Source organism: Bos javanicus, chromosome 20, assembly GCF_032452875.1.
Source record: "Bos javanicus breed banteng chromosome 20, ARS-OSU_banteng_1.0, whole genome shotgun sequence".
Taxonomy (NCBI): Eukaryota; Metazoa; Chordata; class Mammalia; order Artiodactyla; family Bovidae; genus Bos; species Bos javanicus.
This window is the reverse complement of record NC_083887.1, coordinates 14,089,571-14,105,714: the sequence shown is the minus strand read 5'-3', so window position 1 is coordinate 14,105,714 and position 16,144 is coordinate 14,089,571. Positions and strand designations below refer to the sequence as shown.

At 32.4% G+C, this 16,144-nt stretch overlaps 1 protein-coding gene across 4 annotated transcripts in view; it reads right to left on the bottom strand.

The window, feature by feature from the left end:
• The window catches only part of ADAMTS6 (ADAM metallopeptidase with thrombospondin type 1 motif 6), a 430,884-nt gene that overhangs the window by 288,530 nt on the left and 126,210 nt on the right, over positions 1-16,144 (bottom strand). For all 4 annotated transcript variants that reach the window (XR_009731737.1, XR_009731739.1, XR_009731738.1 and 1 more), the window contains exons 9-10: positions 11,181-11,327; positions 2,233-2,374 (exon numbers count right to left, since the gene is read on the bottom strand). Coding sequence is in view for 1 of the 4 variants with exons in the window: in XM_061393406.1 (XP_061249390.1) it covers positions 2,233-2,374; positions 11,181-11,327 (289 nt within the window). In the remaining 3 variants the exon portion in view is untranslated. The remainder of the gene's footprint in view (positions 1-2,232; positions 2,375-11,180; positions 11,328-16,144) is intronic.

Sequence of the window (16,144 nt, the reverse complement as noted above, 5' to 3'; positions counted from 1 at the left end):
AAATCAGGTGATCATATATGCATGGTTTCATTTCTGCATATCTATTCTGCTCCACTGGTAAATTACCAAAAGTATTCAGATGTATATTAATCAACCTATTTAGAAAGAATTCAGACAAGATTTTTCATAACTACAGATGCAATTACTGATAATCCCTACAATGACGGCATGATGACAAAAATGAAAGAGATGGAAAGCTCACCACTGCTACGTTCTGGGTCAGTCTGTAGATCTTTGTTTAAAATCTTCCCTGACATCATTATAGACCTGCTAGTTGAAAGATTTCTTGATGAAACATTTCTTGATGCTTCAACACTATAAGTATCTCCTCACCAAAAGGACAGAGTGCCTTTTTTGAACCTCCAGTGTTTGTGTTTGGCATTTATCTCAGGATGCTATACTCAGATAGCCATCTAAATTAGGGCTGGTTTGTTTTTCCTTTGGAAGGAAAGTTATGACCAACCTAGATAGCATATTCAAAAGCAGAGACATTACTTTGCCAACAAAGGTCCGTCTAGTCAAGGCTATGGTTTTTCCAGTGGTCATGTACGGATGTGAGAGTTGGACTGTGAGAAAGCTGAGCGCCAAAGAATTGATGCTTTTGAACTGTGGTGTTGGAGAAGACTCTTGAGAGTCCCTTGGACTGCAAGGAGATCCAACCAGTCCATTCTAAAGGAGATCAGTCCTGGGTGTTCATTGGAAGGACTCATGCTAAAGCTGAAACTCCAATACTTTGGCCACCTCATGTGAAGAGTTGACTCATTGGAAAAGACTCTGATGCTGGGAGGGATTGGGGGCAGGAGAAAAAGGGGATGACAGAGGATGAGATGGCTGGATGGCATCACCGACTCGATGGACATGAATTTGAGTGAACTCCGGGAGTTGGTGATGGACAGGGAGGCCTGGCACGTTGTGATTCATGGGGTCGCAAAGAGTCGGACATGACTGAGCGACTCAACTGAACTGAACTGACTGAAGCTACAAGTATATACAAAGATTGTGATCAAAAGTTTGGCTTTTTCTGAGGGAAAAAACAATCAAGGGAAAAAAGTAACTGAAAACATACAGCAACAAGAATAGAAGTAAAGATTCTTTATAGAGAGACAAAGTTTTACTTAAGACTCTAGATCTTTAGATAGTTGCATACACTCTTTAAATCTAATGCACAAAATGTGCTGCCAAAGCCTCCTAGGAATAATAATATACTTGTCACTCAAAGGTTATTTAAAAAATCACTTTCCTTTGTACTGCACCCAAGAAGAATAACTGGTACAGTACAATATGTGTATCATTTAGTCTTTTTTTTTTTTTTTAATCCTCCGCCTCTTGTTTTGCAGACTTCTCCGCGCCACTGCAACTTGACGAGCCGGGTCACAGACCACACCCCTCCATTTAGTCTTAACTACCTTTTATTGTTATTATTTTTTTAAGGGATTTTAAACACACTGTTTACAAAAAATTGGAACCAAGGCCTTAAACTTACTTTCAAAATTTTTTGACATACAATTCATCATTTAAAAATCCTATTCTTTCATTCAACATGTTTACATTGTGTATCTACTATGAATGTCTCCGCTATTAGACACTGAAATCTTTCTCTATGAAAATTTAAAAAGAATTATTTTTTAACATCTTCTGAGGTAGATCCTGAAACTTTTTTAGACAGACAAGAAGAGTAAACCATGATGCTGAGAGAAGAAGAGTAAACCATGATGCCTCCATTATTTTCCCATAGCAATTTTCCTTGTTTCTCTATTAAGCCTAATGTCATTTTGTCCCCACTCAGTTACTGTGTTAGAATGTGGGCAACTTGCAATGACTCAATACTAAAAGTATAAGTTAAAACTCTGAGTCAAAGTCAAAGTGTCCTTAACCCAGTTATTACAGTACCAGAAAAGGTGGGAAGTGGGGGAGGTTTCAAAATCATAACATTTTAAAGACAGAAGTTGGCATTATAAACTCAGAACTTAAAAAAGAAATACACTGGAAAATATTTAAATTTTATCTGCATCCTTCTCAAGACATTTGAAATTTATTTAATTAAAGGATTATTCAAACATTTAGAATAAATATTATACAAATGATTTCAGAAAAGGAGCAATGTCAAAGGCCGTACTTGTGTTAATACTGATACCAGAGAAATTACATTCATCAAAATTCCATCTTAACAATTGCATCATGAAAAAAAAAAAAACATATATATGACTAAACAGAAGGATTAAGACTTCTTACCCCATATTTACATTGTCGAGATGTTGCTCCATACTGGAAACGGCATTGTTCATCGGCATCATACACCTGACCTGGGGCCACAGCTGGATAAAGAAAGTCACGCTTGGGAGGCTCATTATCAAGGCAAGTACCACGGCCTGAACTGTTCAACATAAAGGATCAAAGGAGATTAGGTACACTGTGGACTGTTTCAATCTCAGTCATGAAACCATGTATTGAGTTATTTATTTTAATAATTGATGCATGAAAAACAATATATTCTACTAATATATAATCATGGCAAAATAGAATAGCTTTATTAAAACTTGAATAAGAGTTCCAATAGTTTTTTCCAGAACTAAGATGCAATAAAAACATCTTACAAAATAATTTAAAAATGTCAGGTTGGCCTTTAAACACTGATTTAAACTAATTTCTGGAGGAATCAAAACAATTTCATACTGCTCTAAGTTTCTTGTTTGTTTTCAGTGAAAACATAACCATATCTGGTAGTGGAATCAAAAACAAAATATGGGAAAAAAACTGGTTGTGATCCTTAAAGACCTAATCTATATACTTCCACCTTGGGTAGAACAAATAGATGGTGTGGTAAAACATGTCCAAAGGTTCTTGAAATATTTCAATAACAAATGGGCTGAATGACAGATGAGGCCAAGATCCAAAGTTCTCTTCTCAAGTATATTAAAAGTGTTTAGTCTCTCAAAAATTTCATATTTCATCTAGGATCATCAGAATTGGAAAAGAGAATGTTCTCTTCTCTATAATTTCTGCTTTTCAAAGTATGCTTCATTCAAACATAATATTTAATTCAGTGGAACAAATAACATAAAGATCGCCAAAAGTCAGACAGAATATCTTAGTTTAAAGAGCTTTATACTTTGCTAAATATAATTGTTCTTTTTATTTAGTCAGTGTGCATAAAATAGGACAGATGCTTTTTTACTTTCATTTCACATGTGAATAAGTTAGAATTTTTAAAGAATTCCTATGCCAACATTTAAAAATTTTTTCCAACATTCCTGTCAATTGTGCCAGCACTTCTGTTTTTTTTTCCAAATCTTTTCCATCCACTTTGCCAAAGGAAAATAATTTTACAAGTAGAAGTTCCTCAACTATTATTTAGGACAGTACAAATTTTCATTTATAGGTAAGCAAGAAAAAAACATGCATAATAATAAACTTCATATTCACTTCAAATTTTATCATTCTTATAATGCGAAAGTAAATGTTATATACTAATATATATTTGCATAGAAGCAAATAAATAACTCCCAAAAACTGAACCATGCTATTCATAAGGTGATAGATTCAAAGACCCCTTTTTCTTTCATTTATGCCTCTTGGTTAATTTTTTTGTTTGTTTTGCTTTTTTGATTAATTTTTAAACAATAATGATATTTAGATGGAATATTAAATGTAGTACCAAATAGATAGATGTTATTATTGGCTATTATAATCGTTTCATTTGTCACTGCTCTAGGTGTCTAACTAATAGAGAAATTTTTTCACCCAGCTATCCATATTTTATGACAGAATGCTTTTTATTTTCTGTTCACAATGCTTTTAGAAATTGACATACACTAAGAAAGACCATTTCCAGATGAATTTTAAAAATAGTAAGTTCTTTTTATTATATAAAATAGCTTCACATGAGTATGCAAATTTTAGCCAAATAAAATTCTACTAGTAAATTCAAAATTTATATTAAGGTTAATGATAAAGAGGTCAATGTGAAAGTATAACAAAAGAAGAATTTATGAGGTAATTCCATTAGTAGTTTTATTTCCTAATTTTTTCCTAAAATATAAATTTCATCTCTATCTACAACAAACTATAAAAGTCTCTCTGAAAGGAGCTAAATATGTAATAAAAATAAAATATCAAGCTAAGTTCTATATAAATTAATGGAAAATTTTTAAACACTGACTTAAGTACAGGATCCTACAGATATTAAATATTTGCCAATAGCATAACAAGGAAAGTATAAGATATATTCACTTAAGTGGCACCAACTCAAAATCCATTAAAAAAATAGTATACATAATTATTTTTAATTAACCTAAAAACTTAAGAGAAAGAAGTATGTGGACCCCCCAAAAATTTACAAACAGGATAACCTGAGGAAAAAAATAAAACATGGAAAAAAATTCTTTCCTGATAGCTAACAGAACTGGATTAACCTAGGAAGAAACAATAATTACTTCATTTAAAGTTCTTGTTCCCAGGTATTAATGGTCTACAAATCATGGTTGGTGGGCTTTCCTAGTAGCTCAGCTGGTAAAGAATCCGCCTGCAGGAAACCCCGGTTCAATCCCTGGGTTGCAAAGATCCCCTGGAGAAGGGAAAGGCTACCCACTCCAGTATTCCTACCTGGAGTCCATGAGGTCACAAACAGTCGGACACGACTGAGTGACTTTCACTTTTTCTTTTCACTTTCAATCCTGGTTGGCATTCTTTAAAAACTACCAAATCAGATGACTGTTACAGGAGCCTCCAGACAATGAAGAATGCCATGTAGTGTGGTTCCCTGTGGGAAAATCTTTCTGAGAAAGTCTACCCCAAAAGTGATTTGTGTTTCAATTGCTTTGTATTGATGTGGTCTAGTTAGTCATCTAGACATGTGTCATCTCTTTCCTATATATATATATATATATATTTTTTTTTTTTTGTAGAAGAAACACCATATAAAATACAAGTGAAAAAAATAACAGACTTTTAAATAATAAACATGTATTTAGGAATACAGCATCAACAAAAATCTTTTAAAATGGATTTGGCTATAGTTGTACAAAATATCAATGCTTGCAAGTCTAATGTTTTACCTACTAGTATTGGCTCTAGGATAGCAAGTGTAGGATATCTGCAAGGTTGATTTAAACTATTTCTACATTTTGGGTAGAAAATGTACCACATATTTTCCTTCTAGTAATGATAAATATTATATACAGTAAAACCTTGACTGAAGTATTTGAGGGGTAAGATAGTCTTCATACTTTAATTCTTAACAGGGTTAAGCTACAAAAACAGTTTTTACATGATGTTACTAAAATCTGTCTGTTACTTTTTGGTTATTTTCAAGTAAGTTAAACCTATAAACAGTAGGTATTAATTAACTCTTTAGTCGCTCAAGCTGTGTCTGACTCTTAAGAGACCCTGCAGCCTGCCAGGCTCCTCTGTCCACTGGATTTCACAGGCAAGATTACTGGAGTGGGTTGCCATTTCCTTCTTCCAGGGATCTTTCCCAGGGATTGTGCCTGCATCTCTTGCACTGGCAGACAAATTCTTTAGCCCTGAGCCACCAGGGAAGCCCTTAGAAGATAATTATTCTGGATATTTTCATGCCTCTGTGCCATCAATTGCCATTATGAAATATCACAGATATAAGTATAGAAAGAAGATAGAGGACATGAACCTGAGAGACGTACATTTAACTCTAAGAAGTGTTTTCTTTGTTTTTGTCCCCTTAGGAAATTTCCAAGTGCTCAATCACAACTCTCTTTGTCTCCCAAAGAATTAATGATTTTTTTCTGTGTAATTCAAATTTCTAATGCCCACATATTACATTTTCATTCTCCAAATAAATAAAAGGTATAAAATCTGAGTCTACAGGGAAGAGGATGCAATTAATGATTTTTAAAATAATTATTTTTGCCTGATTTTTAAAATAATAATTTCTTTGGTGTTGTCAGTAATTATTCATCTCTCAATTTATTCATCTGACAGTTCTTGAATTCTACATAAAAGGAGTCATTTTGTAGGTTTTCTTTTATGAATTTATCCTTCTGCTCAATACTATGAATGTGAGACACATCCATGTTGAGCTGTGCAATTGTAAGCTATTCATTTATATTGTTCTTTGATATTCCATTTAAGACTATGTCACTTCTATTAACAAGTGTTTAAATTATTTCTAATTTCTAGAAATTGCAAATTATGCTGACATAAATCATTTTGTATTGTCTTCTGGTATAAATGATTTTCTTAAAAATATTAGATATGAGTTAATTACATATATTTTATAGTTGTTTTAACAAAAAGAAGCTATGAGTAATTTTTACTAATCTAAGCTTACAATTAATCAATATAATCATATATTCTTATGATACTGAGCCTGTTATTTATGCTATTTTAAAATTAATAGTAGTAATATTATATATAAATTTTCTTGAATTTTCTCATAAAATGCCACTTTTAAGCATAACGAGCTTGTACCCTAGTGTCATATGTGAATTTTTTCATTCAGAAAACATAAACCTCACTCACTAATAAATGAAATGAAGAACATTGTATGTTCCACCTATAAGATGTTATTACAACTTACTATTGCTTGGGACAAGATATACTTGTCCTGAGCAAAACTGTATACTCCATAAAAGCAGAAGTATGATTAGTTCCCTCGCAGCACATATTTCACAACTAAAAGTCTAATCCTGGTTAATATCTATAGCAATATAGGTAATTATTGAACTAATACACTCCACTTTTGTTTATGCTTCTAAGACAAGGCAAAAAATATGTATTAGTTTGAGAACATGCTTTTTCCCTAATTATGAAACTCTTAGTAAATCAAAGTATATTTACAGTTCCAGAAATCCTTACAGAATGAGAGCAAAGTCATATTTTATGTATTCCACTTCTAATTTAGAGAAGTCTTATTTACAGAGTTCAAAAATTAGCTTTGAATATAGGAACATGAGCCAGATTTGTGTCTTCAATTAAAATGTACAGATTCTTATGTAAAATATGGTGTTTTGGCTTTGTTTCCAGAACACATGAAAACATAATTGTAATTTTAGATTTATTTTTCAGTTAAACAATTACACTATAAAGTACAGATCTTCAGCCTATAACAGTGGGTTAATCTAAGAAATAGATCTTTCAATATAACCCTGATTATATCTTAACAGTTTCTTAACAACAACAACAAAAAGTTAACAGATAATATAACATCTACCTTTTCCTATAAAGTTGTGCTAACACACGTAAATTAAGCAAAAATGAATTAGGTGTCTCATCTATGGCAAGTCAAGTGTCTTACCTACTACATTTTCATAAACTGCTCTACCAATCTTCACAAAACTAACAATATATTACCTTTAAAATGAATTACTCTAAGACCTTTATCTCTTGCCCTCTATAGGACTAGGATACTTGAACACAACTGAACTTGAGGCTTCCAATATGCAAACACTATGCTAATCATGTTTACTAAGTTATGCTCTTTTTCTCCATATGTAATTATGACTTATCAAAGATATTTATGGGTTAGAGTGAAGTCCCCAAAATATGTCAGATAAATGGAAGGAGGAGAAATTTGTTTTGCTAAGCTGTTTTTTGGCTCCACATAAAAAAGAGGTCCCATCTATAAAAGTTGTTTTCTGTCTAATAGACTACTGATAGTGACATTCAAAAGTAATTGCTCTAGAAGAATTGTTAAGTGCCTTACTTGTCCTGTTCATCTTATATCACTTCTCTTGCAGCTCTACCTTTCTTTCTAGTTCATCTTCAACCATAATATTGCTTCTCTTTTTTTCAGCTTCCATCTTTTCTGTGAAAATATTTAATTTGGAACTGTAGGAAATTTTGCTACGGATCTCTGACAGTTCAAACAATATAACAGACTTTAATTTAAATAGAGCAAGAGTTGATTCACAGAGGCCCCAGGATTTTTGAGGACTATAGGAAATTACTCTGTACTACCACTAAGTGGTGGAAAATGTATGAAAAACTGGCCTCAATTACTTCTGGCTGCCTTCTACTGCCTGGTAAATTAGCCCATAGACATCAATGAATGTGAGCCATAATACCAGGTTCATCTTCTCTAGTTTCTAAATAAATAAATAAATGAATAAATAAATAAATAAGTCCCGCAGGCAGATAGGAAGGACACTACCTGCAAAGCCGTCGTCGAAAACATCAGAAGCTGGCATAACACGTCCATTTTAACGGTAATGGGTTCTTTATTATTTAATCAGGACGGCTTCTGGGCGATTCATGAACCACTTATTGAATCACCGAGTTTAAGAAATCTGAAAAAAAATATTGGGAGTTGGTAAACACCATCTCCTGATTGATCAATAGCACCTAGTGTTTCAGAATGACACGAGAGACTTTTTTACTCTATTGGCATTTAAAGGCCATGGAATTGCTTTCAGTTGAACATAGTGAATAGTGAATCTCTATAAATCATAGAAAGCTTATTGTTAAAATCCACCATCATCTTTGGCCTATATAGTCACTAAGTAGAGAAAAGTATGCATTCTGTTGGCAGGGCTGCAATTCCTAAACAATTCATCTTTCAAGATTTCTTTTTCTTGAGAAGAGAAACTAAAATAAAATGTTATGAGTCTTTTTGAGCCAACTATAAAACATAAATGTAACCTCAATCCCTAATCAAAATATCACTGGATTTTTAAAAATATCACACAAAGCTGTTAAAGCAATTAAGTCCCCTGCATTAATAAAGAGGAACAAAGAAATTCAAGAAAGTTACTATTGTATCTTTGTGCTCCAGTGAACTGACCTTTTTAAAGGGCCTTGTGTTTAAAAAACCTTTATTGCTTGGTCAGATTACAATCAGAGTTGTTTAGTTTACTGTTAAAGAGAGGCGGAAGAGATGCCAACTTCTCCCCAAATCCCTACCCATTGTCTTTCACAACTATCTTTTACTAATGCCTTTAACTTTGTGAGCATTCCCATGAGGATGTAACAGAAATATTTTTATAAAATACAGGATAATAAACCCACTAGAACCCTGTCAACACTAATTATGCTTACACATAGAAAATGCAAAGAGGTAATAAGGCTTACATAATGGTTTTTGGATTAATTCTTTCAATTAATTCAGTGGAATGATTTATTGCAACTAGCAATAATTTTACATCTCTCCTCAAACCAGTGGTGATTTCTTAACTGTATTTTATCAGCAATTTAGGGATTCCCTTTTGGAATGTTTTAACAGCCTTAATACAGTTTTAACTACACAGGGTCTGGCAAGAGATCAAAACCAGTCCTTGTATTTATTATAAAGAGATATTCCTAGCAAATGGGCTGTACAACAGAAACAAGACAGAGGAATGAGAAATGATGTACTTGGGGAAGGAAAAAAAAAAAACAAAAAACAAGCAGAGGAAATGCAAAAATGCACAGGAATACTGAGCATTCATACACTTTGTCTTTCTGGAGATAGACACTAAGATTCCATTATAAAAACATGAGCCAAGTCAAGGGAGAGTTTCCAGATCTGGCTTGATTTCTAGACAGAGTAGATCTTCAACAGTGCTTAAAATTTAGGTTATATGGTCTTATTAAAACATCTCAGAAAATGATATTGCTAGTGCTTTGTGTTAAAAAACTACAAAAAGATGTCAAATTTTCTGTGCTCCTTCACCAAGTTTTGGCACAAGGCAAGTAATATAATTTATCTATTACAAAGATTAAAAATTGTTAGGTTATAGTATAGCTATTCAGAAGAGCTACCTTCTAAAAATACTTCCAATTCCTTCAATTTCATTATCACATTAATTCACAAGAGTCCATTTTAAACACTTGTCTTTTGATCTTTGAGCAAAGCATTGCTCTCGGTAATTTATTAATAAAATCTCTTGTCTGAGGCTTTTAAAAATATGCAATTATAAGTTTTAAGAATATAATCTGGTTCTTAGCAGATATGAACCAAAATCTTAATAAGTAATGTTACCCTACATAGTGTTAAAAGAAAATGTTGGTCACTCAGTTGTGTCTAATTCTTTGCAACCCATGGACTGTAGCTTGCCAGGCTCCTCTGTCCATGGAATTTTCCAGGTAAGAATACTGGAGTGGATAGCCATTCCCTTCCCTAGGTGATCTTCCCGATCAAGGGATCAAACCCAGGTCTCCCTCCAAATTTCTAAAATGTTACACTATGATCCTGTTAAGGTGAACTTTAAACAAAAAATTTCTGTTGCTCTCCTATACTTTGTGTATGACCAACTTTTTCAGAATACTTAACCACTCCTCCTCAGAAAAAAATGGCAGAAAACAGTTAAAGGTAATGATAGAAAAACAGTGCTTAAAACCTCGATATTATTTAATATACCACATCATGAATGTCTATTAAGTGCTTTATATACATAATAGTGTTATGCATAATTATTTACATAACAACTTGATGATATGTGTATCATTACCTAAATTTATTCAATAAATGAAGTCACTGAATATTAGAAGTTTAAGTAACAAACATGAATGACCAAGGTCACACTGTTAGAGAGTGAGACCTAAGTCTAACAGTTTCCAAAGGCTAATCTTAAAGTTCTATGCAGGTGAAATATGGAAAAACATCTGCTTTCCTCAACATAGTTACACCTAATTTATAGTCTTCAAATTTAAATAACTGGACTCTTAGAATATACGTTAAAGGACCAGCAAAGGAGTTCTCAAACTGGAGAAAAGATGAGTCATTTAATACATTTTCAAAGACAAATTTTCATTTTCTTATTTTCATTTCCTGGGTGTTTGGTTTTTTGTTGTTGTTGTTTGTTACTATTAGATACTTTGGCATTTCTACAGAACTCAGTTTTTTTTTTTTTAACCAACAAAATGAAATATGTAATCACTGGATTAAGGCTTGGATTATGCATTACTAAATTATGTAAATCTAAATTCTTTCTGACATTCCTTCCCATTTGTTTAACATTTCTAACTCATATCATCAACTCTTTTTACAGTCTTACTCCAGTTCCTTAATCTGTTTGTGTCCCCCTAATTTAGTCTGTGTTCTATTTGAGTACAAAGAAAAAATTAAAAATTTGCCAGAGTGATATATTAAAGTATTTGGGGAACAGTCTGAAGTATCACCGGGACCTATAAAAGTTACTCATTATGCAGTTTGAAGCACTACATATTAGGCTTCTATCAATGGCTTACTTCTGGAGCAATTCATCATCACTCTCCAGAGGATTACTTACTCTAGAAAGCTGGTGATATAGTCTCGACTGCAGGCAGACCAGGAAAAGGGATTGGTATTTGCAGTAATGTGAGCTGCCATAAGTTTTGCTGCTTCATGACCTTTTGTCCCACAAGAATTTCCAATTCCATCATGGTTCATACCAAAACTGTTTTGACAAGGAAGAAACATAAGAAACATAAAAGAAAACAATTAGAAAAAAATAAATAAAACAAACCCTCAATATGTTTTTTTTCCTTATTGGATCATTTATTAGCCCTATCAACATATGGCTTCTATCAAGATAGACTAGATTCTCTAAGGAAATATAGGATTAATGTAAAGAGATTAAGGAATAATTCAATGATACAATGTGTTTTTAAATCTGTTTAAATTTATAATATACTCTCAAATGTTATCTCATATGATACAGTCTCTCCTTGAACAGACAGTGGATGTATAATTGACCCATAAAAATCATACAGTTGATTGTGTTGAAATTGTTGAAATTGTTGAAAGTGTTGAAATTGTTAGTAGAACCTACCTAATACCTGCTAGAGTTCAAGCTATTTCATAATGCTGAGTCCAAAAGGGAATTATAAAAAGATAGTTATTATCCATAGAGTTTTACGTTATAGGCCAAACATAAAAACTCTTTTTCTTATTAATATGTATAAAGGAGAATTCAATACATTTTGTAATTTATGTTTGTGTGTGTATGTGCTTTCAAACCACCTTTTGAAAAATCTTGATACATTTAAGGATTATGAATATAGTCTATTCTTTACCATGGCCTCTCTGATTTTTTAAAGCTTTACTTTGCCATTTTTTTCCTGTGTCCAATAGCCATGCTGAGTGCTATCACTGTGATCTAAAAACATATCTCAATGATAAATTATAAAATTTTTCTGTAAAGGATCACTGCATATGAATAAAGTTAAGTCTTTCATCACAAGTAGCCAGAAGTTTAGGTGAAATCACTAAAAAATATCCTTGTTGTGTCCACTGTGACATTCTAGTAAGTGCACCATTATATCTGTTCAAGGAAATAAGTAATTTGTGTGACACAAGTAAGAAACAAGAATAGTTGCTGGAGAAAAATTTGGAAAAGTAGTTGAGAACAGATAGTCTCAAGCTAATAAATGTAAGAAAGTATCAACACTTTAGGAAGTGCACAGACTTTAAAGATTTGTCAGTAAGAGCAACTGAAAATTTCTAAGCAGGAGAATATGGAATTGATCCAAATTTTAGAAAAATTATTATAGTAATTCTGTGGTGGAGACAATGGAATGGAAAGAGAATGGAGCCAGGGAACACAGATAAAAGATGATAACCAATTGAGAAATGAGGTAGATCTGAATGAGGGCATGGGACAGAGAAGAGGGATTAGATTTGAGACATGTATGGGAAGGTGAATTCACAAATATAATATAAAAGAGCTATCATTAAGACAGATATGGTGGGACGAGGGAGGAGGAACTAATTATTCAGGTGTAGGGACTAACATAAGGAAAAGAACAGAATTATAGAGAGCCCTAAATTAAACCACCAAATAACCTTCCAAGAATATTAATACTTAGTCTTGGGTTTGACATCAACACACTCAAGCCAACCTCTTCCAGGAACATAATGATGGAGTATACTGTTTGTTGAATTAGATATACATTTTGTCAAAACATATATAAATTTATAGCTATTGATTTACATTAAAAAGTTCCTTACTGTAAATTTATAATTCAATAAACTTAATACTCCATATTTCTCACAAAGGTTGATGCTATATGATTTTTTTTGGAATAATGACAGCTTTAAAAATATCATTTCTGTTTAGCAGCAGCAGCATACAAATCCCTGAGTTATATTAAGATAGGTATATGCAGGCACAGATGGCTTAAGAAAATCATTTTTTAAAGATTCCATAATTTCTTATTTATTCTTTTCTATGAAAGCAAAGTTTCTTTTGAAATCATATTTCTCCCACCTTACAACAGAAAAATTTACCTTTCACTCATCATAATTTTGTAATAGTTCATTGCCTCAGGGTATAAAAACATGGGTGTCAAGGAAAGAGACAATTAGAAACAGTGTCAGGACTAAGAAGAATGATTTCAGTGATTGAGTAACATATGTAGTTTCTTGCTTTCATCAAGTTTATAGGACGATATAATCAAATTAACAGCTGATGGGTTGTTAAAAATTTTGATGATAGAGCCCCAAGTTTATGTGTTAACAAATAATTCAAAAGAAGTTTAAAGAACTGACTGATATTTCTATAATAAAATCTCTTCATCTCAACTACTTATGTGATCCAATTTTATCAACATTCACATCTATAGAAAAAAAAATAAAAAAGCTGAATTGGTGCTGAAATCCTGTCTTACTCTAACAGTACAGAGGTAAATACAGTAATTGAAAATATACATTGAAAGATACATCTTCTATTACTTCTTGGTCTTTTGGCTAAGATCAAGTCTAATAAAGATATATTTTCTAAGATAAACTTTATTTTTATATTTAACTATTTATTAAAATTCATAATATATACATATTCTTCTAATCAGTTATTAATAATTGTAATGTAATGAACACATAATCCAGAAAAAAGATTTTTTATGATCACAGGAAATTTTTAAAATGTAATTGTAACTTAAATTTTTTGTTGTAGAGATATTTTATATAATTGAAATACTTTTAAGCATAAAAACATGTTTTTAAAAAATATTAAGAAATATTAAAATATGCATTAGGAATGATATACTGGGAGGGAAAGGAGCAGCAGAAATGCTGAGCTAACGAAGGGGAAAAAAAGATGTAAATTTGACTATAAAAGAAGAACCAAATGGATAAAGAAGCTGTGGTACACATACACAATAGAATATTTCTTAGCCATAAAAAAGAATGACTGAGTAAGTTCTAGCGAAGTGGATGAACCTAGAGCCTGTTAAATAAAGTAAGTCAGAAAGAGAAAAACACAAATAGTATATTAATGCATATATATGAAATCTAGAAAATGGCACTGTTGAACTGATTTGCAGGGAAGGAATGGAGACACAGATGTAGAGAATGGCCTTGTGGACACAGTCGGGGACAGGGAGTGTGAGAGGAATGGAGAAAGTGGCATCAACATATGCACACTATCAGGTGTAAGATGGATGGCCTGTGAGAAGTTGTTGTGCAGCACAGGGAGCCCAGTCTGGTGCTCCATGATGACCTGGAGGGATGTGATGGAGGGAGGGGAGGAAGGCCAGGGAGGGAGAGGATGTACGTATAACTATGGCTAATGCATGTTGCTATATGACAGAAACCAATACAACATTGTAAGAATAAGAAACAAAAACCAGAAGAACCTATTAGTGTATTTTCAAAATGCACAATGATAGTTACCAAATTGCTATGGCATTTAGATTCAATCAGGTATATTTAAGGAGGTTTTAACTTTTTACATAGTAATTTTTGCAGTACTCTAGAAATTCTATCCTTTGCAATTAGTTAGACATAACAAATTTTGGACACCCACTGAAAAATAACCAATAGGGTACATAGTTTTTAAAAATTCAGAAGTAAATAAGGGAAAAGATTTGAAAATTGATGAATTCAAGTATCTGAAGAAGTAAATCTTAAATTCTATTTCTACACAGTCTTCATAGTTTCAGGGTCAGGTGCAGATAGCTGTCTTAAGGATCTTGGTTTCAGTTGTCTAGGAGAATGTATACTTTTACAAATTATATTTAAAATGTAAGAAATCCGAGAAATGATATGACTAATGTCAACTGGTTTACTGACAGTGACACAAAGTGAAATGGGACTTTACAATTGCCATTCATGACATCAGCTTCAAAATATCCCTCTAGTACATTGACCAGGCTGGAGTGTGTGTGTGTGTGTGTGTGTGTGTGTGTGTGCAAGCGCCTGTGGTGTGTGTATGTGTGTGTGTATTACAGAAAAGTTCCTTCCTGAAGAAACTCTATCAATGAGGAGTTTGGCAAAAGAAATTAAATTCATTAGTAATTAGAGAAAATAAATGAGAGCAAACTTTAAACCATTATATTAGCAAAAATGAGAATGTTACCTAGGACTAAATATTGCAATGGTATAGAGAAACTGAGATCTTAGTATAGAACAGTTAAAGTGTGGTAGGGCAGCTGTTCCATAGGGCAATTCAGCAGTACTTTGATTAAACAGAAGAAACATTATGACCCAGCAATTCTATTCTTAGAGAGATATTCCAGAAATATTCCTAAAAGGAACATGTATGAGGATGTTAGTGACAGAACTATTTATAATAGCAAGGAGTTGAAGACAATATAGGTGCTTGTCACTGGGGAATGGATAAGTAAACTGAAAACTAAGCAGAAGTTGGAAGTAACAAACAAGATAGACGTCTACACATAAATATAGGTGGATCTTAGAAACACTGAAAAATTGATCAAAGGAACAAGGTCTATACCAGTATATCATACAAACAAAAATTACATACATATTATCAAATAACAAAGAAAGGCCAAGGAACTGTTCAGAGAGTTAAAGACTAAAGAGACATGAGCAAATGCAACAGAAACTAGACTGGAAGAGGGAAAGGTTAAAAAAGCACTGCTGAGACAACTGAGGAAATTTGAATATGGATTACATATCAGATAATAATAGTGTATAAATGTTAAAACTAACTTGATAATCATACTGTGGTTATGTAAGAGATTGTTTTTTCTTCTTAGGAAAGGTACTGAAATATTTAGCGATAGGGGACATGTCTTCAACTTATTTTCAGATAGTACAGAAAAAAATACACGTACATATACAAAAAGAGAAAGAAATGTTGCAAAATATTAATAATTAAAAAATATGACTCAAGGACATATGGGAACTCTTTCTACTATATCATTTTCTCCATAACTTTGCAAACATTTCAAACTTAAAAAGTTAAAAAATAAACAGACATATATAAAACAATCTGCAATATTTTGCAAGGATACAGATGATTTCAAATAT